We start from the raw sequence: 27693 nt of genomic DNA on the forward strand, positions 1-27693 counted from the left end.
CATATCTCCCCACATCAGATCCCTCATTGCCCTTCGGGAGCCCACTGATCCTCCGGTTCTGCCTGTGCGACCTGTTCTCCAGATCCTAACCTCTTGCAAGCCTTTTCTGGAGGTCCCTCATCAGCCCATCTCTGCCGCCATTGCCGTTAGCTGGTCCGCGTGCTCAGCCACCACCTCTTCCACCTTCTGGATCGCCTGGCCCTGGACTTCCAATCTTTGCTCCACCCGGTCAATCCCCATCTTAATCAAGTCCAGGTACTCTTGTATTTGCTCAGCAAAGCTCTCCTGAAGGAATTCCACCAGCTGCTCTGTTGGCCACTGGGCTGGCAATCCCAGTCCCTAAGCCTCTGCCATGTTTTTCTGTGCTGCAGACTCCGATCCCTTCTTTGCCCAATGATCTCTCCTTTTCAGACCACTTCTGGTCCACACATCCATACACTGGGGAATTCTTCTCTCCCTCACCAATCTCCTATTTTGCCGATCAAATCCCCCATGAGTCGGGGAAAAAGGTCTCAAAGGTCCACCACAAACAGGAGCTACCAAATAAGCGACGACTCACTCCATGGCCACCACCAGAAGTTGAGCTGTTCCTTTTAAAATTAGGCCCAGGTCTAATGGGCAGGACCAGGAAGCTGCAGAAAACAGTCTTCCCAAAGGAACAAAAGAAAGTCCAAGACAACAAGGAGTTGGGGCAAAAATATGTCTCCAGAACACCGTTATGTCAAGGTGCAGAGAACAAGAAATTGACCACGGTCCTGTTCAGACGAAATCAAACCAAAAGCAGAGAAAGTGCTCTGAGTTAAAGAGATGGCTGCAAGAACCTGACTTAAAATCAGCTAGGTGAGAAGCCAGACATTCAAGGTGAATCAAAAGGTTGTGACATTTTAAATTTATCTTGGTGAGGCAGTAGTTGCCATGGCTGCATACATGAGAAATTCTGTGAAAGCTTGAATGCACGTAGCATTGCAAAGCCGAGGAATACCGAAAGAAGAGGTTGTGGTGACTAGGGGCATTTCACAGTAACTTCATACTTGTGACAATAAAAAGTTATTATTATTACTACTAAAATCCGAGAAAATCATTTTGGAGCAGATTCCAAGGCGTGTTTTCTGGGAGTGGAGTTTGGAGACCCATGAAAATCAGAGCTCCAGTGAAACCAGTTGGCTCAGTGTGTCAAGCATCTGGGGGGATTTGATGAGAAATCCACAAGAGTTGTATTGGGTGGCACCTGTCACTTGGTTTCAGAGTGTGATGTGCCTGACCACATTCTACCTGTTGGTATACATTGACTGTGCACTTACTAAGAACAGTAGAACATAAGATATATATTTTTTAACTTGTGTACACAAATCTGTGTACATCTGTAAAGGTATAGGTGGGTGAAGGAGTATTTTATTATTGCTAATCTTTTCTTGTTTAACAATCTATCGAGCCATAGTTCTGCCTGACTGTTCAGTAGTAACATCAGCTGGGATCCTGACAAATTGGAATACACAGGTTCCAGAGTGTTTAAAATAGTCTAATTATTTTGCACTGAATACAATCCCTTAACTTTTGGTCATACTGTGACCTTCAACTCTGTCATGATTCGTTCAGATAGATTTTATTTTTCTGTAAATCTAGATTATTTTGTATATTGATCTCCAATGTGAGTTTTTTTGTAGCAGCTGTGTTTAATGTTATTTTTGTTTTCAGTTTTTGAAATCATCCATGAGTTAATTGAAAGCTAATCCAGACAAGTTTATGTCGCTTTCATGAATTTAGTTAAATCTATACAATGCACTTTAATCTTATTTCCTTAAAAATTATTGATTTTGAAGCACGCAATCTTCTAAATCTGTTTGTTGCAGGAAGGGGTAGAAGTTCGAGTTGCTAGAATATTCAACACATTTGGTCCTCGAATGCACATGAATGATGGCAGAGTAGTGAGTAACTTTATTCTGCAGGCTCTCCAGGGAGAAAGTCTGACTGTGAGTACGATTTGTGAATATCTTTATACTGCATATTTAAAAATATGAAAAATGCACCCAGAATTGTCCTTGCACTTTAGAATCTTGACTGAACACCTTGTTGAATTATTGTGGTTCTTTTCCAGGTATCTGTTATCTTTCATTGTATAGAGATGTATAGAAGGTACTAGGTTTCTGCTCCATTTGTGTATTAGTTCGGATTAGAACTGAACTATTTTTTTGCCTGACAGTAACCTGGTTTACAGCTTTTGTAAATTACTGATCACTTCTAACAGAATGAACAGTTCTTGCTAATATGGTGTTATGTAATCTAGTAGAAATAGGCATGCATGATTAATATTATAAGCGAGCATTAGTGGTAATTTAAGTCTTTTTAGGGAATCAGAACCATTGAGGACATGATGCTAAGGGGTTTCTTGCAGTATCTAGAGATTTTGAATGAACTTCCTACTTTCAAATTTTCATTTTAGTGAAATAAATATTTGGCCTATCCTTTTAAAAAAGGAATCGCTAGAATTAATTTTCCAACTTATTTTATTTTAAATCCCTTCATATAAACAATCCATTTTGCTGCACTACCACGATAAATGTTGAATAATCCAGTTTGCTGTGAGTTCTGCCCACTCAAAAATAAACACACCTTTCTCCCACTTGCTGTTTAGGTGGCCACCTCTCTTTTTCAGCCCTCTATCACCCGCACCTTCCAGACAAAGGAAGTTAAATTGCATACTGTGGGCATAGGTGCCAACTCACGTGCAGCATTGGGGGAGCAGGACTGAGGCACCATCAGACCTGGCGGGTAAGTGTCATTGGCAACTTTCCCCACCCCCTCTCTGTTTCTGTGGTTTCCCAGCATGGCGCTGAGGTCAGTTTCACAGCACTGATAGCCCAGGATACTGGGCTAGAACAACACAAAAACTATGCACATGGTTAACTCAAGCCCAAAACCTGTTGTGTATATAAAGCAAACCTATCCCACAACTGAGGCCAAATTTCAGTCAGAAGTGGCATAATTCTGAGGCAAGAGTATGTCACACATAATAGACTACAGACAATACCGAGAGACCGGCCCAAAAGACAAATAAATGCTCAGTTTACATATGCCTTCAGCCTTTTAGCAGCTATTGTGGGACTGCAAATGGGGAAGAAGGTGTTAATATGGAAGTTCAATTGGATAGATAGTGATAATGCAACATATAATTATTCTGATATGTTTTAATAGTTCATTGTGTTGCTGTATTGTATCCTTACTGGGGGTGCAGCTTTTATTGATTCTAAGAATGTGATGACACGAGCCAGATTCTTTAAGTAAGCATTTAGTTTTATTTGTTTTCTGGACAGAGACAACTCATCCTATCCATGGTTTCCGAGATTTTCAAAAACTTTTGATGTCTGTAAGGTGATGCTCCTCCCATGATAGTGTTAGTTGGGGTAAATAGATCCTTTTTTGTATTCAAACTAAAACTGCACACGGTACTGTAGGTGTGGTCTTAGTAAAGGTCTGCAAATTACAGTAAGATTTCCTTACGTTTGTACTCCGGCCCCCTTGCAATTAAGCTCAACATGCTTTCCTAATTACTCGCTGTACCTGCATATTAATTTTATATGTTTCATGTACATAGGCACCCAAGTCCATCTGAACACCAACATTTAATAGTTTCTCATCGTTTAAAAAAAATTCTGTTTTTCTTTTCCTACCAAATTGAATGACCTCACATTTTCATACATTATATTTTGCCAGCTAGCTCCTTGTCCGCTCATTTTATCTATACTCCTTTCCAGATCCTTTACCCTTCTCACAGCTTGCTTTCCCACCTAACTTTATCTTGTTAGGTAAATTGGATACATTACAGTCAGTGAGTCATTGATCTAGAATGTAAACAGCTGATACCCAAACACTGATCCTTGTTGCACCCACAAATAACAATCTGTCAACATGAAAATAAGCTGTTTATTCCTACCTTATATTTTCCATCCCTTACTCCCCCCCCAATCCCATGAACCCATGCCTTGTGCAACAACTATTCATGCGACACCTTACCAAGTGCCTTTTGAAAATCCAAGTATTGTACATCCGCTGGTTCCCCTTTTGGCAATGATCTTTTCGTCCTCGCTGTCAACAGGGGTGGTACCAGAGGATTGGAGAGTGGCGAATGTCGTGCCCCTGTTCAAAAAAGGGAATAGGGATAACCCTGGGAATTACAGGCCAGTTAGTCTTACTTCGGTGGTAGGCAAAGTAATGGAAAGGGTACTGAGGGATAGGATTTCTGAGCATCTGGAAAGGCATTGCTTGATTAGGGATAGTCAGCACGGATTTGTGAGGGGTAGGTCTTGCCTTACAAGTCTTATTGAATTCTTTGAGGAGGTGACCAAGCATGTGGATGAAGGTAAAGCAGTGGATGTAGTGTACATGGATTTTAGTAAGGCATTTGATAAGGTTCCCCATGGTAGGCTTATGCAGAAAGTAAGGAGGCATGGGATAGTGGGAAATTTGGCCAGTTGGATAACAAACTGGCTAACCGATAGAAGACAGAGAGTTGTGGTGGATGGCAAATATTCAGCCTGGAGCCCAGTTATCAGTGGCGTACCGCAGGGATCAGTTCTGGGTCCTCTGCTATTTGTGATTTTCATTAACGACTTGGATGAGGGAGTTGAAGGGTGGGTCAGTAAATTTGCAGATGATACGAAGATTGGTGGAGTTGTGGATAGTGAGGAGGGCTGTTGTCGGCTTCAAAGAGACATAGATAGAATGCAGAGCTGGGCTGAGAAGTGGCAGATGGAGTTTAACCCTGACAAGTGTGAGGTTGTCCATTTTGGAAGGACAAATCTGAATGCGGAATACAGGGTTAATGGTAGGGTTCTTGGCAATGTGGAGGAGCAGAGAGATCTTGGGGTCTATGTTCATTGTTCTTTGAAAGTTGCCACTCAAGTGGATAGAGCTGTGAAGAAGGCCTATGGTGTGCTAGCGTTCATTAGCAGAGGGATTGAATTTAAGAGCCGTGAGGTGATGATGCAGCTGTACAAAACCTTGGTCAGGCCACATTTGGAGTACTGTGTGCAGTTCTGGTCACCTCATTTTAGGAAGGATGTGGAAGCTTTGGAAAAGGTGCAGAGGAGATTTACCAGGATGTTGCCTGGAATGGAGAGTAGGTCATACGAGGAAAGATTGAGGGTGCTGGGCCTTTTCTCATTGGAACGGAGAAGGATGAGGGGCGACTTGATAGAGGTTTATAAGATGATCAGGGGAATAGATAGAGTAGACAGTCAGAGACTTTTTCCCCGGGTGGAACACACCATTACAAGGGGACATAAATTTAAGATAAATGGTGGAAGATATAGAGGGGATGTCAGAGGTAGGTTCTTTACCCAGAGAGTAGTGGGGGCATGGAATGCACTGCCTGTGGTAGTAGTTGAGTCGGAAAATTTATGGACCTTCAAGCGGCTATTGGATAGGTACTTGGATTAGGGTAGAATAAGGGAGTGTAGGTTAACTTCTTAAGGGCAGCATGGTAGCATTGTGGATAGCACAATTGCTTCACAGCTCCAGGGTCCCAAGTTCGATTTCGACTTGGGTCACTGTCTGTGTGGAGTCTGCACATCCTCCCCGTGACTGCGTGGGTTTCCTCCGGGTACTCCGGTTTCCTCCCACAGTCCAAAGATGTGTAGGTTGGGTGGATTGGCCATGACAAATTGTCCAAAATTCTATGATTAACCTAGGACAAAAGTTCGGCGCAACATCGTGGGCCGAAGGGCCTGTTCTGTGCTGTATTTCTCTCTATATATATATATATAATCTATTTGCTAGTTACATCCCCCCCAAAAAATTGTCAAATGATTTCACGATTTCCCTTTTCTTAAAACGACGTTGATTCTGCCTAATCGTCTTTTAATTTGAGTTCTCCAATGCCACCAGTAATCGTCATTTGGTACAACAGAACTTGAGTATTGCTGAAAAAAGACACAAGCTGTCGAACCATTTTGTCTTGCGCTCAACAGGGCAGTTCTCGAGCATTCCAATAGTTAAAGGATTAAAGGAAGAGAGTGCTGAGGACCCTGACTGGTAGAGGCATTGCAATGGAGAATGCACCAGAGAACAGTTAACTGCCAAGCTTTTATGCAAATTCAGACCAGAAAGATTGACTGTTTGGTCAAAGCATTGCCATGGGGAATGAACCAGGGAATGGCTGTCTCCCAAGCTTTTGTTTTTTTGAAAAAAGTGCAATGCAGGGAACATTCTCTTTCTGTCTGCAAATATATGTAGCTTTTAGCATGCGTGAGTGAGTCACACTGCAAATTCAATTGATGATTTTACAGCCCTGATTATCCAGGTCACTTTACCCCTCACTCATTCCCCACAATGTTTGCACATGAGACTCCAACTCAACATCTCTGAGCTGACGTTCCTCTAGATGCAGACACAGTGCAAAAATAGTTGCCCCAATAGCAGTGCTTTCCACAAGCTACAATTGCAGCCTGCACAGCCATCCCTATCTAAACTTGCTTTATTTAATTAATTAAAGTTTATGCATGTAATTAACTTAGCTTATTCTTAATCCTTTTTAAAAAATAAATGTTATGCATATTGAAGTGAAGTGTTAAAATCGTAAGGCATACACTGCATTGTCACTCATTCAAAATGTCCAACTGTTACATTCTTGTTTGCATGCAGTCCGTTTTCATTATCTTCTTCTGCGAAAAGAAAATAGATTAAGAATGTAATCATATCAGTATTTTTTATCCATTCGCGGATTGTGAGCATTGCTAAAATTTATTGCCAAACCTTAATTACCTTTGAGAAAGTGGTGATGATCCATTTCCATGAACCGCTGCAGTCCATGTTGTGAAGGTACACCTGCAGTAGCACTAGGAGGGAGTTACAAGGTTTGGAGCCAGTGGCAATGAAGAAGTGGAAAAATTGTTCCAGGTCAGGATGGTGTATGATTTGGAGGGGAACTTGCAGCTGGTCTTGTTCTTGTGCATTACTACCCTTGTCCTTCTAGGTGATAGAAGATCTTGGGCAGGGGTGGGGGGGGGGGGCTACTATCTGGCAGACCGGGTCCGCGTGCAGCGGCCGTTGTGCGCATACGCAGTCACGGACCAGGCAATTCTCCATCCGTATCTGCGGGTAAAGCCGGGGATTTTATGTAGCATGGCTGCTAGCCCCCCACCGGACGGTGCGCCGGTGCGGGGGAAGAGCCGACTTTTTCATTGTAAGACTAGACACTTCCTCCGGCCATAGCCTCGAAATCGGAGAATCCAGCCTGTGATTTTTAGTGATACTATCAATGATGGCTTGGTGAATTGCTGCACTACATCTTATAGCTGGTGCATGTTGCAGCCATAGTGCACCAATGTTGGGGGAGTGAATATGTGGCGGATGAGGTGCCAGGACCTCTTTGTCCCTTGGTGATGAGTTTCTTAAATGTCTTCGAGCTGCACTCATTCTTGTAGGTGATGGAAGGCTATGATGAGTCAGTAGTTAAGTCACTTGTCACAGAATACCCAGCTTCTAACTTCTTGTAACTGCAGCACTTATATGGCTAGTCCAATTAAGTTTCTGGTTACTGGTAATCCCCAAGATAATGGGGGATTCAATTATGGTAATACCATTCAAGGTCAAGGGAAGGTGGTTAGATACTCTCGCAGGAAAAATAGTTGTTACCTGGCATTTATGTGGTGCATATATTAGTTGCTGCTTAATTGTTCAAGCCTGAATATTTTCCAGCCTTGCTATATGTGGGCACAGACTCCACTCACAGCTCCTATGGCACCAGGGCAAATATGGGCAAGGAAATTGCCTACTGATTACCACGTACCGTCCTCTCTCTCTGTGATGAATCAGTACTCCCCCATGTTGAATGCCACTTGGAGGAAGCACTGGGGGTGACGAGCACAGAATGTACCGTAAGTAGAGGACTTCAGTATTTATCACTCTGGTTGGATGGGTTATACCACCACAGACCAAGCTCGCCGCATCCAAAAGGACAAGCTGCTGATCTAGGACTATGACAGGTAGTGAGGGACTCAATAAGAGGGGAAAGCATGCTTGACCTCATCCTCACCAACCTGTCTGCCTTCATCTATTTGCCCATGACAGGATCTGTATGAGTGACCACTGCACAGTCCTTGTGGAGACAAAGTCCATCGTGTTGTGTGGCACTACCACCATGCTAAATGGGATAGACTTTGAAACAAATTTAGCAACTCCCTCAAGATTGGGCATCCATGAGGCACTGTGTGCCATCAGCAGCAACAGAATTGTACTCTACCGCAATCTTGAATGTTATGGCCTGGCATATCCTCCACTCCACTTTTACCACCAAACCAGGGGCTCAACCATGGTTCAACGAAGAGTGCAAGAGGCATACCTTTTTTTTTTTGGAAATGTTTTTTATTGAGTTTTCATATTTTATATCCAACAAATTACAAATTATTAGAAAAAAAAACACGCAAAAATTAACATGTATATTTATAGGCAAGCATCTTCATAATAACAACTGTGGCCACCCCCTTTAACCGGCATACATATTTTACATTCCCCAATATGGCTGAGGCACATGTTTATAGGCATTTATTTACAATTTGGTTTTGGGCCTTAGCTTGCCATCAGACTGTCGCTTGCGGCTTTGTCCTTTTTTTTTTGGAATAATTTTTATTCAAGTTTTCAACAACAATTTTATCACAACAGAGAAAAACAGTAACCCCTCCCCTCCAATACAAAAACAATAAATTAACAAGAAAAAGAAATAACCATGAGAACAAACCCCCATAACGAACCCGTAGCCAAACCCCCCCCCCCGCGCACCGGCTACCTTCCCCCGATTCCCATCCATTTTCCCCTGTGGAAGCCGTCGTCTGACCCTCGGATGGCGAATTTGATTTTCCCCATTTGGAGAGATTCCGAGAGGTCGGACAGCCAGTCTGCAGCTCTGGGTGGTGCTGCTGACCGCCAGCCAAACAGGATTCTACGGCGGGCGATCAGGGAGGCAAAGGCAAGGGCGTCCGCCCTCCTCCCCAGGAATAGATCTGGCTGGTCTGAAACCCCGAAGACCGCCACTATCGAGCATGGCTCCACCCTCACCCCCACCACTTTGGACATAGCCTCGAAGAAGGCTGTCCAGTACTCCACAAGTCTGGGGCAAGACCAGAACATGTGGCCGTGGTTGGCAGGGCCCCTTTGGCACCATTCACATCTGTCCTCCACCTCCGGGAAGAACCTACTCATACGGTTTCTTGTTAAGTGGGCTCTATGTACCATTTTTAGCTGCGTCAGGCTGAGCCTTGCGCACGTGGAGGTGGAGTTGACCCTATGCAGTGCTTCGCTCCAGAGTCCCCACCCTATCTCAATCCCCAGGTCATCCTCCCATTTCTTTCTTGTTGCATCCAGTACGGTGTCGGCCCTTTCTACCAGTCGGTCATACATGTCGCTACAGTTCCCTTTATCTAGGATACTTGCGTCCAGTAGGTCTTCCAGTGGTGTCTGTCGTGGCGGTTGTGGGTATGCCCTTGTCTCCTTTCGTCAGAAGTTTTTGAGCTGCAGATACCGTAGCTCGTTTCCCCCGGCTAGCCGAAATTTCTCTGTCAGTTCGTCCAGTGTTGCGATCCTGCCGTCTGTGTATAGGTCCCTGACTGTCAGTGTCCCTCCGTCCTGCCTCCACCTTTTGAAGGTGGCGTCAGTCAGTGCTGGTGTGAACCTATGGTTGTTGCAGATGGGAGCCTTGTCTGACATTTTGGTCAGGTCGAATTGCTGCCGCAGTTGGTTCCAGGATTGGAGGGTGGCTATCACCACTGGGCTGCTGGAGTGTTTTTTGGGTGGGGATGGGAGTGCTGCCGTGGCGAGGGCCCGGAGGGAGGTCCCCATGCAGGAGGCCTCCTCCGCACGCACCCACTCGGCCTCTGGCTCCTGGATCCATCCCCTACTCGCTTGGCTGTTGCCGCCCAGTGGTAGAATTGTAGGTTTGGGAGGGCTAGCCCCTCCCTGGATTTTGTTTTTTGTAGGACCTTCTTTGGGATCCTAGCATTTTTACCCCCCATACGAACGCCATGATTAATTTGTCCAGCGCTTTGAAAAAGGCCTTGGGGATGTAGATCGGAATAGATCTAAACAGGACAAGAGGCATACCTAAAATTGAGGTGTTAACCTGTTAAAGTTATAACACATAACTACTTGCAAACCAGCAGCATAAGCAGCAATTAATAGACAGAGCTAAGCAATTCCACAACCAACAGATCAGGTCTAAGCTCTGCAGTCCTGCCACATCCAACAATGGATGGTGGTGGGCATTTAAACAATTCATTGGAAGAGGAGATTCCAACTTCAATGATGGAGAAGCCAAGCATATCAGTGAAAAAGACGAAACTGAAGCATTCCCAACAATCTTCAGCCAGAAGTGCCGATTGGGTGATCCATCTCGATCTTTCCAGAGGTGTCCGACATCACAGATGTCAGTCTTTAGCCACTTGCTATCAAGAAATGACTGAAGGCACGGGACGCTGCAAAGGCTGTCATACAAACTGATTGATTTTCATATCTTATATATCTTAATATGTCAGACAATATTTAGCAATCGTACTGAAGACTCGTGCGCTAGGACTTGTAGCGCCCCTAGCCAAGCTATTCCAGTACAGCTACAACATTGGCATCTACCCGGCTATGTGGAAAATTGCCCAGGAATGAGTGTTGTAGCTGAACTGAAATAACTTGGCTGGAAGGTAACTTGTTTTGAAGTGCAAACCATCACTGCAGATGTTGTCAGTGACCATAGCCTTTGCTTGTTATAATGTGGAGTCAATCAATTAGGCTGAAGACTGGCTTTTATGGTTTAGGGACCTTTGGTTTTGCTGAGATGGAACATCTAATCAGCACTTCTGACTGAAAATGGGTGTAAACATATCAGCCCGGTCTTTAGCACTCTGGTACTGTGTTCTGCTAGCTTTTAACGTTTAATCAGCCTTGTTCTCTCATTAGTTATTTAAACAATAAAAAGAAAATAGTGTACCCAATTCTTTTTTTCCAATTTAGGGGCAATTTAGCGTGGTCAATTCACCTACCCTGCACATCTTTTGGGTTGTGGGGGTGAGATTCACGCAGATACGTGGAGAATGCACAAACTCCGCACAGACAATGACCTGGGGTCAGGATCGAGCCCAGGTCCTCGGTGCCATAAGGCAGCAGTGCTAACCACTACACCACCATGCTGTATGACTGCAGCACTTTGTTCTGATCGATTGATTGTGGAATAACTTTGTTCTGTCTGCAACATGTTGAATCTGCTTTTTAGCATGGATCTAGTCCTGTTTTACAACTTCACCAGGATGACACCTCGGTTTCAGTTACTTCTAACACAACTCCCAGCATGCTCTCCTGCACTTTTCATTAAAGCAGGGCTAATCCCCTGATATGATGGTAAAAATGTGAGGGATATGAAGTTATAATTCTGATGATGGTCCACAGCACCTCATAGGTGCTCAGCTTTGAGCTACTGGACCTATTCTAAGTCTATCCAATTTAGCACAGGAGTAATGCAACAAACATGGAGAGTGTCCTCAGTGTGAAGACTGTACTTTTCTTCAGAAGAAGTGAGTGATGGTCATTCGTATTAATACAAATACAACTGTTACAGGTAGATTGGTGAGGTTGAAGTCAAGTAGGTTTTTCCCCTCATGTATGTTCTCTCGCAGCCTGCCACTAGCCCAGTCTTGTAGCAATGTCCTTTGCATCTCAGCCAGCTTAATCAGTAGCGGTGTTGCCTCGCTTGGTGATGGACATTAAAGTCCTCCACCTGGAGTACCTTGTGTCCTTGTTACTCTTAGTGCTTCTAACTGGTTTTCAACAGGGAGGAGTACTGGTAAACTGAGGGAGGTTCATAGTTGGTAATTGATAGGAGGTTTTGTGCCCATATTCTACCTGTTGCCATGTGACTCTTTGGGGTCTGGAGGCAATGTTAAGTCCCAGACGCAGTCTCTTGTGACTGTATACCACTGTGCTGCCACCTCTGATGCATCTGTCCTGATAGTAAGACAGGACATTCAAGGATTAGCAGTCTGGAACATTGGCTGAAAGGTATGTTTCTGTGGATATGACTATTACAGGCTGTTGCTTGATTAGTCTGTGGAACAGCTCTCCCAATGTTGGCAGAAGCCCCCATGTTAGTGAGGAGGACTTTGTAGTGTCGACTGGGCTGTGTGCTATCTTCAGACCACATTTATGCAGAGTTGCCATTAAGTCTATTAATGAGATTTTCAGGGAAAGCTAACCTGTTACACCAGATCAGTCGTTTGTATGTGAGTTAACCTTCAATTTGTGTAAATTGAAATCTGCATTAATCCTCATAACTTGTCATGAAGTATTGTTTCGTGAGAACAAAACATGGTATATGGAGGAAAATGTATTTTTATGTTGATTATGCATTCAGTCATCCATGTTCTGCATATATCTCTAGTTCCAGGAAAATTGGAGCACTTCCCTGTTATCATAGACTTGGTTTATTGATCTTGTACATATATTTGATAGACGTGCTCTTGAAGGTTGAGAATTTTAGCCTTTATACTTAGCTATATTTTGGATCCTTCAAATGCCTGACATGCTTCCCCACAACAGTGTATCGTCATTTTGGCTTAAACAAAACAACTTTTTTTTTTAATTTTAAAAATTTCCTGCACTTTTTTCAGGACCTGTCAAAAACTTCACCTTGCCACTTTCTATTTTCAAAACCTAATTCATTGTGAACAGGGGAGATTTAAAATAAAAAAACAGCCTGAAGGGAACAGAACATTCTCAGCTAAATGGGCGTCCAGTGTTTATTGATTGCTGAGACTGACAAATGAAATATTCAGTTTTCTATCATTTGTGGGGAAACAACATCCTGTGGCTTGTGTTAGTATTTTAACCATCTGTCATCAGTGCTTGTTTATAAACATGTTGGAAAATGTAAGTATTTAAAAGTGATTATTTCCAAATCCTTACTATTGCAAAAGGATGGATAATAAAGTAGCTGATATAACCAGGTATGTTCTGTATCAACACTGCAGAATCATCCTGTTGGGGTTTAACAAAGCGCAGAAAGAGAAGGAGCAATTCGAAGAAGGGTTTTGCTGTTCATATTCTGAAAAGAATAATAAGAAAAATAATAGATATAATCAAATTTGCTCGTTATGTAGCCCAGCGAGTACATGTAACAGGTTATTTTGGCACTGATCTACTGAAAGGCCACAATGGGCTGCTCCGTGCAAATTCCGGTACCTTAACTTTAAAAGATGGAGAAGGCTCTGAGAAGGGCCATAATCCCAGTAAGCAAAGTAGAATTTGGATTTCTCATTACATAAAAGATGATTCAGAAGGGAGTTGAATCAGGCCAGTCAAATGATCAAAGGATGACGTGCGTTGGAATACACAGGTTATGTAGTTTGACCTTTGAAACAATGAGAGGACATTAATATAAAATAGCAAAAAGAACGTAGAACTCAAGAACAGAAAATACTTTACCAGTCCTTCGATATAATACTGTCCTTTATAAAACTGTTTCATATGCAAGCAAACGTTTGTTTACCATTCAAAACAGCAGTTTCAAACAGCATCAACTTATATTTATGTAGCAATTTCAACATAATAAAACACTCCAGGACACCTCAGGGGAGTATTATTGAAAAACATTAGAAACTGAGTCACATCGGAGATATCTGAGCAAATTACCTAAAAGTTGATCAAAGAGGTAAGTTTTAAGGCATTTCTTAAAGGAATAAAGTGAGTTAGAATTGGGGGGTTTGGGAAGAGAATTCCAGAGCTTAGGGCCGAGGCAGCTGATCACCAGTGTAGAGCAATTAAAATCGGGGATGTCCAAGAGACCAGAATTAGATGGAAGCGAATGTCTCAGAAGATTGACTAACCTGTTTTTTTTAAGGTTTAAACTGCAAAGTTTACACTTCATTATAGATTGTAAGACCTGCTGTTTGATCCCATTAAATCAGTTTATGCAGCCATTGATGACAAAATTGATTTGAAAGAAGAAATTCCTTATTCATTTGATCGTATCTTTTCAGCATATCAACCTTGTAGACCCTCCTATTGCTTCATCTGACTCTTTCTTACAATCCAGTGTCCTGTCATCGATCATCCTTCTTGGCAATCCATTCATTGACCATTGTAATTTATTTTCATAGATTTCCATCAGCCTTACATGTATTTGCTTGGGCTCCCAAATTTCTGCACCTTTAGTTCCTAGTTCCTCACCATTTACAAAATTGATCTAAAACAGATAACCTCACCTTTGCCCACAATGAACTCCACCTGCCATAGTTTTGTCCACTCATTTAATTAGTCTATGTCCCTTTGTAACTTCACCTTTCTGTCTACTTGCTGTTCCTGTTTATCTAGTGCCATCTGTAAACTTGGATATACAATTCTCTCTTTCTTCATTGGAGCTTTTAATAAATGTGAAAATCTAAAGCCCCAGAATAAGTGCCTGAGGAACACCACTTGTTACATTCTGCCTATTAGAGCACAGACCCTTTGTCCCCACTCTGTCTCCAACACCACCGCACCCCCACAATTCCCTATTGTGCAGCTCCTGCATTTCTTGAATTCACTAAGATTAATCAAAAATGAGAAGTTATTGTTATGAAAGGATAGAATTCTGTCACTTTTATTATGACTTTGCTGAAAACTTCCATTTTCGATTGACATTTAAACTGCTCCTGTACCAGGCAATCCTCAATCTAATTTCTCCAATCTGTAATCTGAAAGACCTCTGAGCAAGTCTCCCCTCTAAAGAATAAAGTGGACAACCTTTCCTCTTGGCTCAGTTTTAAAGTACTATTTTATTGTTTCAATGTTGTTTTTGTATAACAGGGCAGTGACCTACTTTCTGAATTCTTATTGGCTGGTCAAATACCTTCAGGTTACTATACCTCACAATTTATGGGTTATATATTTAAATTTACTTTTTAAACTGTCTTCACAGGTTTATGGTTCAGGATCTCAGACTAGGTCTTTCCAGTATGTAAGGTATGTCTGACTGTCTGATTATGTTCTATACACATACTCATGCACCTATCTGTGCTTTCACAAACAGATTATGTTGCCTGGGTCTATATTAGCTTTATTAATATACACAATTTACATTATGGAATGTTAGCACATATTATATTTAAACTCCCATGAAGACATTTACAAGGAGTCAAAAACAAGTATCAAGATCTTTCTTTGGGTCAAGCAGACTTAGAGGAGCCAGGAGGATAATTTGATCCAGGGGTGGGGTGGGAAATGGTAGGAATTAAGAGAAGAAAGGTAAAACTGAAAAACTCTTGAAAATATTAGAAGTGAAAAGAAATGCACATCCCAGGCCTCAGTTTTACTCTGAAAAGACGTTCAGTGAGCCATGATACTAAAGTTAGCTGGAGGAGAACATGCCCATCTTCATAAGTTTTAACAACATCCAATTTATTGCAGAGAATTAATTCACCTGCAATCACGGATTTTCAGTTGAAGTGATACGGGAGAAAATGACATTACCAATCTGGCACATTGCAGGTTGTCAATCTTCTGTTGTAAGCAGCATTAAGGAAAGGTTGTTGGCTGGCTATCTTTTTCTTAATGAAGAGGTGGATTTTGGGCTTTGTTACTTCCTTACCACTGCACTTTGATTTTTTTTAATTAATTTACGGGATGTGGCATTACTGGTGAGGCCAGCTTTTATTGCCCATCCCTGGGTATGAAAGGTGTTGCCTAAGGAACCTTGGTGACTTACTGCAATGCATCTTGTAGATGGTACACATGACTGCCACTGTTTGTCGGTGGTGGTGGAGGGATTGAATGTTTGTGGAAGGGTGAGCACTCAAGTGGGCTGCCTTGTCCTGGATGGCGTTGAGCTTCTTGTGTGTTGTTGAAGCTGCATTCATCTAAGCAAGTGAAGAGTATTCCATTGCACTCCCGACTGTGCCTTGTAAATGGTGGACAGGCTTTGGGGGGTCAGGAGATGAGTTACTCGCCATCGGACTTTCTAGCCTTTGACCTGCCCTGGTAGCCACCGTATTAATATGGCTAGTCCAGTTCAGTTTCTGATCAATGGTAACCCCCAGGATGTTGATTGTAGGGGAGTCAGTGATGGTAATGCCATTGAATGTCAAGGGGCAGTGGTTAGATCCTCTCTTGTAGAAGATGGTCATTGCCTGACACTTGTGTGGCATGAATGTAATTTGCCACTTGTCAGCCCAAGCCTGGATATTGTCCAGGTCTTGCTGCATTTGGAAATGGACTGTTTCATTATCTGAGGAGCCATGAATGGTGCTGAACATTGTGTAGTCACCTGCAAACATCCCTACTTCTGACCCTATGATGGAAGGGGTCATTGGTGAAGCAGCTGAAGATGGTTGGGCCTAGGACACTACCCTGAGGAACTCCTGCAGTGATGTCCTAAAGTTAAGATGATTGACCTCCAACCACAACCATCTTCCTTTGTGCCAGGTATGACTCCAACCAGCGGAGAATTTTCTCCCTAATTCCTATTGACTCCAGTTTAGCTAGGGCTCCTTGATGCCATACTTGGTCAAATGCTGCCTTGATATCAAGGGCTGTCACTCTCACTTCACCTGATGAGGAATTCAGCTCTTTTGTCCGTGTTTGAGCCAACGCTGTAATGAGGTCAGGAGCTGAGTGACCATGGCGGAAATCAAACTGAGCATCCAGGCGCAGGTTTTTGCTGATAAGTGCCAGTTGATAGCACTGTTGATGACCCTTCATTGCAACCCTTCATATTTGATACATAATAGATATATTATCCACAGATATCCCACGTGTTAGTCATGGCAAGCCTGAAGAGGTTTTGCTGTTTTGTATTGATGGATATATAACCGGTAGTGATCAGGAACTGTTACAGGGACTAATAGTAGTAATTTATGTTAGCATTGCGAGAAATAAAGTTATATAATGCATATTAATCCATAAAAGAGACAAAGTGTGGGAATATCTTTGTAATTGAAAATTTCACCTGAATGTACCATTTTTATAAAACTTGGAAATTCCTGTGAAATATTAAACCTATGGAAAAAAAATTCAAATGTACTATGGTAGTATTTCATTGGTGTATTTTTTGAATGATTCAATACCTTTGTCTCTAAACACTTACTGTGAATAAGTCAAAAGATGTTTACATAGAATTGAGAAGTTATGGAAAGTGTTGAATTTCTTAGATACCCTTGGGTCCAGTGTGATTGTAGTTTATGTAGACCACATCTTTTTGTACGTTTCTAAAGTACTTTATTGCTGTAAAGTGCTTTGGGATGTCTGGCGGTTATGACAGGTGCTATATGAATGACATTTTTATAATGTTTATAACACTTTTATGTTCAATTTACATATTTAATTGTACTGATTTGCTGCTTTGCAGATCATTAACATGGATCACATATGAAATGCAGTGCATGTTCAATTTAATATGTTTTAATTTTCCTTGTAGCGACCTTGTGAATGGATTAGTGGTTTTGATGAACAATAATGTCAGCAGTCCTGTGAATGTGGTATGTAAACTTCCTACGTTCCAGCAATCCCTGTTCCAAGTTAAGAGTTAAGATCGGATGTATGTTTGGCATTGTCATAAATGCAAAACTAGAGAGTTACTTGATTAGGAGTTTTGTAATCTACATTTTAAAAACAGGGAATGGGCTCTTGATTCTAATAGTATTACAATGTTTGTTGGCGCTGTTAGCAGAATGTCATGCCATTAATTAGTTACAGTGGGGTATGACCTAACATTGTGTGACAGCCTCCAAATGGACATTCAGGTCATGCTAATCTTTCCTGGAGGATGAAAGATTGGCAGAGATACTTGTCTTGGTTTTTGCAGAAGTGTGTGGTAGTGGGAATGACAGGATGCAAAAGAAGGAGATGAGGATAACCATAGTTAAGCGAAATAAAATGGTAGAAACAAAAATGGAAAGAAACTTTGCCCTGCTGCGGCATGTTAGGAGGAAACAGTACAGGCTGTGATCAGTCCTGCAAAAAATTCGAAGATATGGAGTGATGGTAAAGCACTGCTGGGTTGCCATTATTTTATATTTTTAAACGCATTTTATTCAAACTTGTATCAAAGTAGGTTACAGCAAATAAACACCCCGAGCAACATTCTTCCCAACAATCAACTATAGTTTGTACAGATTTATCTCCTTTTACCCCCCCCCCCCCCCCATCCCCCTGCAACGAACAGCTCCACAAACACCCCCCACCTTTTCTCAAACTCCCCTGCTGAGCCCCTTAACTCATACTTTATCTTCTCCAACCGCAGGAAGTGGTACAGGTCACCCAACCATGCTGCTACCCCCGGTGGCAATGCCGACCGCCACTCCAGCAAAACTCGTCGCCATGCAATCAGAGAGGCGAAGGCCAAGACATCGGCCTTCCTCCTCTCCATGAGCTCCGGCTTCTCTGAAACCCCAAATATCGCCACCAAAGGGTCCGGGTCCACTCCCTCCTCCACTATCCTGGCTAAGACCGCGAACACCCCCGGCCAGAATCTTCCCAATTTTTCACAACCCTAAAACATGTGCGCATGATTCGCTGGCCCCCACCCACACCTCTCACCCTCATCTGCTACCCCCTGAAAGAACCCATTCATTCTTGCCCGAGTCATACGCACCCTGTGCACCACCTTAAACTGTATCAGGCTCATCCTTGCACAAGAGGAGGTCCTGTTTACCCTTCACAGTGCCTCACTCCATACTCTCCAATTAATCTCCACTCCAAACTCCGCTTCCCATTTCTCCTTGATCTTCACCACCCGTTCGCCTCCCTGCTCCCCCAGCCACTTATATATATCACCAATTCTTCCCTCCCCTTCCACATCCGGAAGCAGCAGTCGCTCCAGCTGGATGTATCCCGGCAATCGAGGGAACCTCTTCCAGACCTTTCCTGCAAAGTCCCTAACAAGTAGATACCTGAACTCCCTACCCCTCGGCAGCTCTACTCTCTCCCTTAGCTCCTCCAGACTGGCAAACCCGTCCTCCAAATACAAATCACTCACCTTGACCAGCCCCACATCCCCCCCCCCCCCCCCCCCCCCCCCCCCCAGCTAAAACCCATGATTCTCGCACAGAGCCGTTAGCATCGACATCCCTTCCACCCTAAAATGCCTCCTCAGCTGATTCCATATCTTCACCGTGGACTGCACCACTGGGCTCCCTGAATACCTGCTCGGAGCTATTAGCAATGTTGCCGTCACCATAGCCCTCAAACTAGACCCCTTACTAGATTCCTCCTCCATCCTAACCCACTCTACCTCTTCTCCTTCCCACCACCGCCGCACCTTGTCCACATTCGCTGCCCAATAATAATGAAGCAAGTTTGGCAACGCCAACCGCCCCCTGCTGCCTCTGCCTCTGTAGTAGGTTCCTCCCCACCCTCGGCACCTTCCCCGCCCATACAAGTCAAAGATGAGTGTGTCCACTTTCTGAAAAAAGACCTTTGGTATAAAGATCGGGAGAGCCTGAAAGATAAACAAGAACCGTGGCAGAATATTCATTTTCACAACTTGGACCCTCCCTGCCAATGTCACCTGAGGAAGGAGCTGCGCTCCGAAAGCTCGTGTTTGAATCAAACCTGTTGGACTTTAACCTGGTGTTGTAAGACTTCTTACTGTGCCAATGTTAAGTGCAGTGTATCACACCTATTAAGATCCTCCCTGGCCTCCTCCACCAGCTCCGTTAAGTTCCACTTATGGAGCCCCGTCTATTCCCTCGCTACCTGATTCCCCAAATACCTAAACCTATCGCTCGCTACTATAAATGGCATCCCCCTACATCAGCCCGCTGTGCCAGCTCATTCACCGCGAATACTTAGCTTTTCCCTACATTCAGCTTGTATCCCGAGAACCCTCCCCAACAGGCCCATAATCCTTTCCATACTCTCCAACGGATCCGAAACATACAGCAAGAGGTCATCGGCAGAGAGAGACACCCGATGCTCCCTCTGCCCCCTCATTATTCCCTGCCACTCTGCCGACCCCCTGAGAGCCATCGCCAATGGCTCTAAGGCCAGCGCAAACAGCAGTGGCGACAGCATCATACCCCTTTGTAAGTCAAAGCTTTGTGAGTTCATATAATTCGTCCTCACCCTCGCTCTTGGTACCACATACAGCAACTGCACCATGCCACAAATCTCGGGCCAAATCCAAACCTTCCCAAAACTTCGAACAAGTACCGCCACGCCACCCAATCAAATGCTTTCTCCGCGCCCATGGACACCACCACCTCCGGTACCAGAGCTCTCGAGGGATTCATCACCACATTCAACAGCCGTCTTATATTACTCGCATGCTGCTTGCCCTTCACGAAGCCTGTTTTGATCATCTGCAACCACACCCAAGACACAATCATCCTCCCCGCCAACAACTTAGCCAATACTTTCACATCCGTGTTCAATAGTGATACAGTAGTCCCCCGTTATACCGCGCTCCGCAATACCGCGGTTCGCGATATACGGCGGGGGGGCTTATGGACCCCAACTGTCAGCTTCCCTCTCCGGATCAAAGTGAGCCGGCCGCTGAAATTGACACTGCCGGCTGATTGGAGGGAGAGAACAGCCGGCAGTGTCAATTTCAGCGGCCGGCTCACTTTGATCCGGAGAGGGAAGCTGCTCTCTCACTGAAACAATCAGCCGGCCGCTGAAATTGACACTGCCGGCTGCTCTCTCCCTCCAATCCAACTTTTAAGTTTTAATGTTTCTGATTGGAGGGAGAGAGCAGCCGGCAGTGTCAACTTCAGCGGCCGGCTGATTGTTTCAGTGAGAGAGCAGCTTCCCTCTCCGGATCAAAGTGAGCTGGCCGCTGAAATTGACACTGCCGGCTGATTGGAGGGAGAGAGCAGAGAACACAGGAGGAGGTCATACGGGCCTCTGCAAGACCAGCATGGTCTCACATCACCCCTCCCCTCTGTAGCCCTGTATTGTATTCTAAAATTAACCCCCATCGTGGATATCCGCGGCTCGGATGCAACGCGGGTGGCTGTCTTGGACCCCAACACCCGCGTTATAAAGGGGGACTACTGTATGGGCCTATACAACCCACGTTCCACCAGATGCTTCCCTTTTTTGGGGATTAGTGTGATTACTTTCTGCTTCATTGCTTCATCGTCTCCGACAACGTCTCCTTCTCCAGTGCTTCATTAAACGCTCCCAACAGATGTGGTGCCAGGTCCGTCGCAAATTCCTTATAAAATTCTGCCGGGTACCCAGCCGGACCAGGGGCCTTCCCCGACTTCATACCCCTGATACTATCCAGCACCTCCCTCAGCCCCAGGGGCTCCTCCAACGCCTGCCTCTTTGCTTCCTCCACCTGGGGAAATTCCAGCTCGTCCAGAAACCACCCCATGTCCCCCTCCTCTCCTCCTGGGTCAGCCTCATAAAGTCCCTGGTAATACTCAAATGCCTCATTTATCTTCCTGGCTCTGTCACCATATCCCCAGCCCAGTCTGGATCTTCAATATTTCCCTGGAGGCAGCCTGCCTCCGCAGCTGGAGCGCCAGCATGCGGCTCGCCTTCTCCCCATACTCGTATTGCACCCCTCGTGTCCTACGCAGTTGCCCTACCGCCATCACCGTTTTCAGCCTGTAAAATTGCCCCTGCAACCTTTTCCTCTTCGCCAATCCCTCCACGGTGGGCACCCTTGAATATTTCCTGTCCACCTCCACTATCTCACTCACTAGACGGTCATGCTCTGCCCTCCTTTCCTTATTCGCACGAACCATAGATGAGATCATTTCTCCCCGGACCACTGCCTTCAGTGCTTCCCAAAAAATGCCCGCCAACACCTCCCCATTCTGATTGAACTCCACATAATCCCTAATCGCTATCCACACCTTATCACATAAACCTCCATCTGCCAACAACCCCGAGTCAAACCTCCACCCCGGCCTCTGCTCTCGTCCCGTACTGAACCGAATATCCAGCCAGTGGGGTGCAAGGTCCGAGATAACTATCCCCACATACTCTGCCCCTTCCACCCCAACCAAAATCTCCCGACTCACTACAAAGTAATCAATCCTCGAATACACCTTATAGACGTGTGAAAAGGAGGAATACTCCCTTCCCCCTGGGTTCAGAGCGCCATGGATCCACCATACCCACCATCTCCAGAACCCCCCCCCCCAGCTCCCTTGCCATTCGTACTCTACCCATCGACCTGGGGCTCGATCTATCCACCCTCGTCTCCAGGACACAGTTAATATCTCCTCCCATGATCAACTGGTACGTGGCCAAACCCGGATTGCTGCCAGCAACCCCCTCATAAAACCCACATCATCCCAATTTGGGGCAGACACATTTACCAACACTACCGGTGCCCCTTCCAATACCTCACTCACAATCACATATCCTCCATCTGGATCCCTCACCTCCTTCGCACTCACAAATCTAATTTTGTTTGCTCATTAAAATTGCCACACCCCTCGATTTCAAATCAAACCCCGAGTGAAAAACCTGCCCAACCCACCCCTTCCTTAACCTAACCTGCTCCTTCACACGGAGTTGTGTCTCCTGCAAAAAGACCACACCCGCTTTCAAGCTCCTGAGGTGCACGAACACCCTCGACCTTTTAACTGGCCCATTCAGTCCCCTGATGTTCCACATTGCCAACCTTACCAGAGGCTTGCGCCTCCAATCCCCTCTACCGTCCATCATCTTCCCCACTTAACTCCTGCCCCTTTAATTCCACTGTGCACCTAGCCCATCCCAGATGGCCCCTTTCTTCACCCTTGACCATGTCATCTCTCACCCCCTACCTGCTAGCATGGCTGCCCCTGCCCAAAGGCACATCCTAATAACGTCCCCCACCCTCTTCCCCCTCACCTCCCTCTTTCCTCCTCCTCGCCCCCCCCTCCCCCCACTCCTCAGCTCAAAGATGAAGGCCTCCAGCTGGCCTTGCCCTCCCCCACCCAAACTAGAACTTCTCCTGAATTCCAGGCAGCCTTCTCCAAAAGCAAAAAAACAAATGTTAAATACAAACAGTCCCATAAAACAGGAGAGGGGGATGGGAACATCCATCCCCACATAAACTTTTCACCCCTACAACTCCTCACAATCTCAACATTTAACAGAAAACCACCACCCCCCCCCCCCCCCCCCCCCCCCACAAAAAAAGGCGAAAATCCCCCAACCCCTACACCCACTTCAAACATATTCCCGACCACTACATCGTGCCCCGGTTCCCAAGCATCGTCCACTCAGTTCTCACCCAGTTTATGCTTCTTAATGAAGTCTTCGGCCGCTTCTGGGGTCTCGAAATAATACTCCTGGCCTCCGAACGTCACCCATAATTTCGGCGGGTAGGGCAGCCCAAACCTGATCTGCCGCCGGTACAGCACCGCCTTGGCCTTGTTGAAACCTGCCTGCCGTTTTGCCAACTCGGCTCCAATATCCTGATAAATCCGGATGTTATTTCCTTCCCAGTCGCAGCTACGCTTCCCCCTGACCCAACATAGAATTTTCTCTTTCTCCACAAATTTATGGAGTCTCGCGATCACCGCCCGCGGCGGCTCCCCAGCTCTTGACTTTTGCCTCAGAGACCTATGCACTTGGTCCACTTCAGGTGCCTTATCTAGCACCCCTTCTGCCACCAGTCCCGCCAGCATCCTTGAGACGTACCTCGTGGCACTCGCATCTTCCACTCCTTCAGGCAGGCCCACTATTCACAGGTTCTGTCTTCTTGAGATATTCTCCTGCTCCTCAACCTTTGCCCTCAGCATTTTACAAAGGTCTCCTCGGAGCTCCACCTCCGCCTCCAGAGCCACCACACGATCGCTGTGGTCCGAGATCACTCTTTCAATCTCCCGAATCTGTGACCTCTGCACCTCCAAACACCTCTACATCCGCTCCAAAGTACTCTTCAGGGGTGCCACAGCTTCTGCAATGGCCTTTGCATGATCGTCATGCATTTCTTTCCTCTGTTTATGGAATTCTTCCTTGATAAAAGTCATCAGTTCCTGTATCTGGGGCCTTCAGCTTGCCCCTCCCCTGCCTGAATGCTGGAAGTAACTGTCTGAAGCACAAGACTGTTTCAACTTTCCAGCCAAACCTCTGACTGTTTTCTGCCGGGTCCGGTGATCAGAAGACATACCATTCAAGGGGTAAATTACTCCTCTAACATTCACCTCCACCTTTTCATCAAGATTCCACCCTTCTCTGTGACTTTGAGCAGGAACAGCCCTTTATGTGACCAATCACTCCATGGTCACAAGCAGACGTCCTGGGTTGCCATTCTAGCACTTCTTATCAAAAACAAACGCTTAAATGGGATCCTATGAACCAGTCCATCAGTATTGTTGGTGGATAAGCTTCAGGTGGCCAAAATCTAGGATGAAGTTAATTATCTTTAAAACGTTAGTTGTGGCTGACAAATTTGTGTTCTGTGGGAAAATAACAGGAGGGCATAGTCAGATTATTACCGTGGACAGCACGGTAGCACAAGTGGATAGCACTGTGGCTTCACAGTGCCAGGGTCCCAGGTTCGATTCCCCGCTGGGTTATTGTCTGTGCGGTGTCTGCGTGGGTTTTCTCCGGGTGCTCCGGTTTCCTCCCAAAGACGTCCAGGTTAGGTGCATTGCCCATGATAAATTGCCCTTGGTGACCAAAAAAGGTTAGGAGGGGTTATTGGGTTACGAGGATAGGGTGGAAGTGAGGGCTTAAGTGGGTCGGTGCAGACTTGATGGGCCGAATGGCCTCCTTCTGCACTGTATGTTCTATATTCTAATTAGATTGGGCAATTGGCAGAGACTCTTAAATGTTCAGATGCACAGATCTTTAAAAGCCAGGACAAATTGGTGAAATAATTTAGCAATGCATTTGCCAATCTGGGTTTAAATAGTAAGATATTAAAATATAATCAAGAAAATTGATTAGGCTGCAGCAGGTATGAGGTCCGTTTTGGATAACCCCCTACTTTTGAAAGGGTGTCTGGCCATGGGGAGGGTAGTCAATATTAAATAGAAAGGATAGGAAACTTTTCTTTTGAGGAGAATCTAAAACAATTAGAGGATACATTTCCTTGGAGCAAAGAAGAATATGCGATAATATGACAATATTCTTGTATCTAAAATTATGAATAGTTCATACGGTAATCATTTTCCCTGATCTGTGAATCAGTAATTGATGGTATAAATGAGAAATCGAGCATGGAGAGAAAAGCTAGGCTTTTTCTTTTGCACAGAAATTCCTAAGACTTAGAATGTCAGATCAGAAATGATTGTGGAAGCAAAATTCATAATATCTTTTTGGTGATATGCATCACTGTGTTCATTAGCTGTATGTCTGCATGTCATGATGTTTCTGGTGCTCCCTCTAGTGTTTACTCAGTCCTAGTAAGTAAACACTAGAGGGAGCACCAGAGACATCATGACATGCAGACATACAGCTAATGAACACATAGAATAGGACACGACCAATGTTCAGTCAAGATACCCAGAGGTGACACTACCACAAGGGGGCTACCCATATAAAAGGACAGGGCACACATACTCTTTCGCTTTCCATACGCGACACTCAGAGACACAGGGGCAGATCGGAAGCATCACACCCACCGCACCGCACTTAAAAAAGTGAATTGAAAGGACAGTGCACTTAGGACTAAGTGAACAGATTTTTCAGACAGCCAGTAAAGATACAATGAGCTGAACATTGTCCACTGTGTATTAAAGAAATGCGTCTCAGCACAATTATCTAATTGTTTGCTTCCCCAGTTTAGATATTTCAATATTGATCCCTCTACTTCCCAAAAGTAGTGCTACCTCCCTATCTCTGTAACCTCCGACAAGCTTTCAACTTCTCTTCTCACCTTCCCCAGAACATACACTTCCTCTGACTCTGGTCTCTTCCACATCCTCGATCTCTTCACCCCAGTATGGTGATTGTGCTGTCAACCATCTAGGCCTTGCACTATGAAATTTCCACATAATCCCCCCCCCCCCCCCCCCCTTTCAGTCCTTCCTTACACCCACACACTCACCTCCCTTGATCAAATGTTGATCACTTTATTTGGCTCAGCATTAATTTCTGGCTGCTTATATCACTGTGAAGTGCCTTGGGACTTTGTTTACATTTATAGGTGTTCGATGAATCTTAAGTTCCACCCTTTTATTATAAGTCTATTCAGTGGTATTTCATTTAAGTGATCCCAGTACAGAAAGATAATTGGTGCATTTGGACATTAATATAATAATACAGATGCATAAACAAATTTGTGATGGAGGTGATGTTGCTTATTTTCAGAAATCCTAAAAAGAGTATTTTGCTGTCAGTAAAGATCAAAATCTGGGAATTGTTACAGTGGAAAGAAGTTGTTTTGATGTTCAGATAAGAAGCTGGATTTAAGTCTGTGCTCTTGAGTCAAACATAAGATAGAAACAGAAAATTGCTGGAAAAATTTAGCAGGTCTGGCAACATCTGTGAAAAGAGAGAAACAAAGTTAACATTTCAAGTTCATATGACCTCTTCAGAGCCGAAGAGAGGTAGAACATAAACCTATGGTTCTACACAGCTTATTCAGCCCGAGCAAGTAACTACATAGGGGATCAAATCTGCAGCAAGAAATAATAGTCGCCAAAAAATACAACTTTGATCTTCCTAAGTTTATTGTATGTTATTGGCCTTCCCTGTGCTCTTTGCATTTACATACTTATATTTTGTGTTTTACATGGTGTCCTGTCGCATTTCGTAGAAATAATGCATTCTGCATCTTCGACCAGTACAGCTAGAGAATTATATGTATATAAATATGTGATCAGTGCTTCATAATGCAACAGTTGAGATGAATACATACTTATCTTGGAAATATTTTAAATATTTGTGTAATTAAATCTTTTCAAGATTGAAGTGAAAATATAATTAAAACTAAGTCAATTGTGCCAGATTTTGAAATTGTAACGTGTGTAATAAATCTCAATCACCATGAAAATCTAAGCTTTTAAAAAAAGATACACATCAGTTTTAATACCACTATATTTACTTTTAACAGGGAAACCCAGAAGAACATACAATTCTAGAATTTGCCAAATTAATTCGGAGCCTTGTTGGTAAGATTTTCTTTTACTTACTTTGGTAGATTGGAAAAAGAAGGAATCTCAGTACTCGAGTACTTTTGTAGGAACAAGAATAGGCCAATCAGTCCACCAGACCTACCTCCTCCTTTTGAATCATCCTCAAATGTTTTTGAAAATTCCAGCTGATAATGCCCCTATTTTCTCAAATATTTATTTTGGATTCGGAAATCTGTGTGGCTTCAATCGTATCCATTACAATTTTACTATTTGTACTGATGCCTGTACGTTTCTGCACTTAATGAATTGTATCCTTTTTCTGCTTTGATGAAATGTTCACTTAACGTTCTACTATTTTCTTATCTATTGTTGTCATATCTAGATATTTTAGTGTGTCTCATTTTACTGTTGCATCCTTAAAAGTATTTGTGTGTTATTCATGAATACATTTAGCACCGCAGTCTCGGCATTGGACACTCTTAAGATACTTGATAACGGTTTTTGCAATTATTTTCTTTTAAATTTAGAGTGCCCAATTTTTTTTTTTCCAATGAAGGGGCAGTTTAACGTGGCTAATCCACCTAACCTGCACATCTTTGGGCTGTGGGGGCGAAACCTACGCAGAAATGGGGAGAATGTGCAAACTCCACACGGACAGTGACCCAGGGCCGGGATTCGAACCCGGGTCCTCAGCACCGCATTCCCAGTGCTA

The 27693-nt window shown here is 44.2% G+C and overlaps 1 protein-coding gene across 1 annotated transcript in view; it reads left to right on the plus strand.

The window, feature by feature from the left end:
- Positions 1 to 27693, plus strand: part of uxs1 (UDP-glucuronate decarboxylase 1) — a 113373-nt gene that overhangs the window by 77716 nt on the left and 7964 nt on the right. Inside the window, exons 10-13 of the mRNA XM_038818235.1 lie at positions 1851 to 1970; positions 14930 to 14973; positions 17423 to 17483; positions 26960 to 27017. Of these exons, the coding sequence (XP_038674163.1) occupies positions 1851 to 1970; positions 14930 to 14973; positions 17423 to 17483; positions 26960 to 27017 (283 nt within the window). The remainder of the gene's footprint in view (positions 1 to 1850; positions 1971 to 14929; positions 14974 to 17422; positions 17484 to 26959; positions 27018 to 27693) is intronic.

This window comes from Scyliorhinus canicula, chromosome 14, assembly GCF_902713615.1.
Source record: "Scyliorhinus canicula chromosome 14, sScyCan1.1, whole genome shotgun sequence".
Lineage (NCBI taxonomy): Eukaryota > Metazoa > Chordata > Chondrichthyes > Carcharhiniformes > Scyliorhinidae > Scyliorhinus > Scyliorhinus canicula.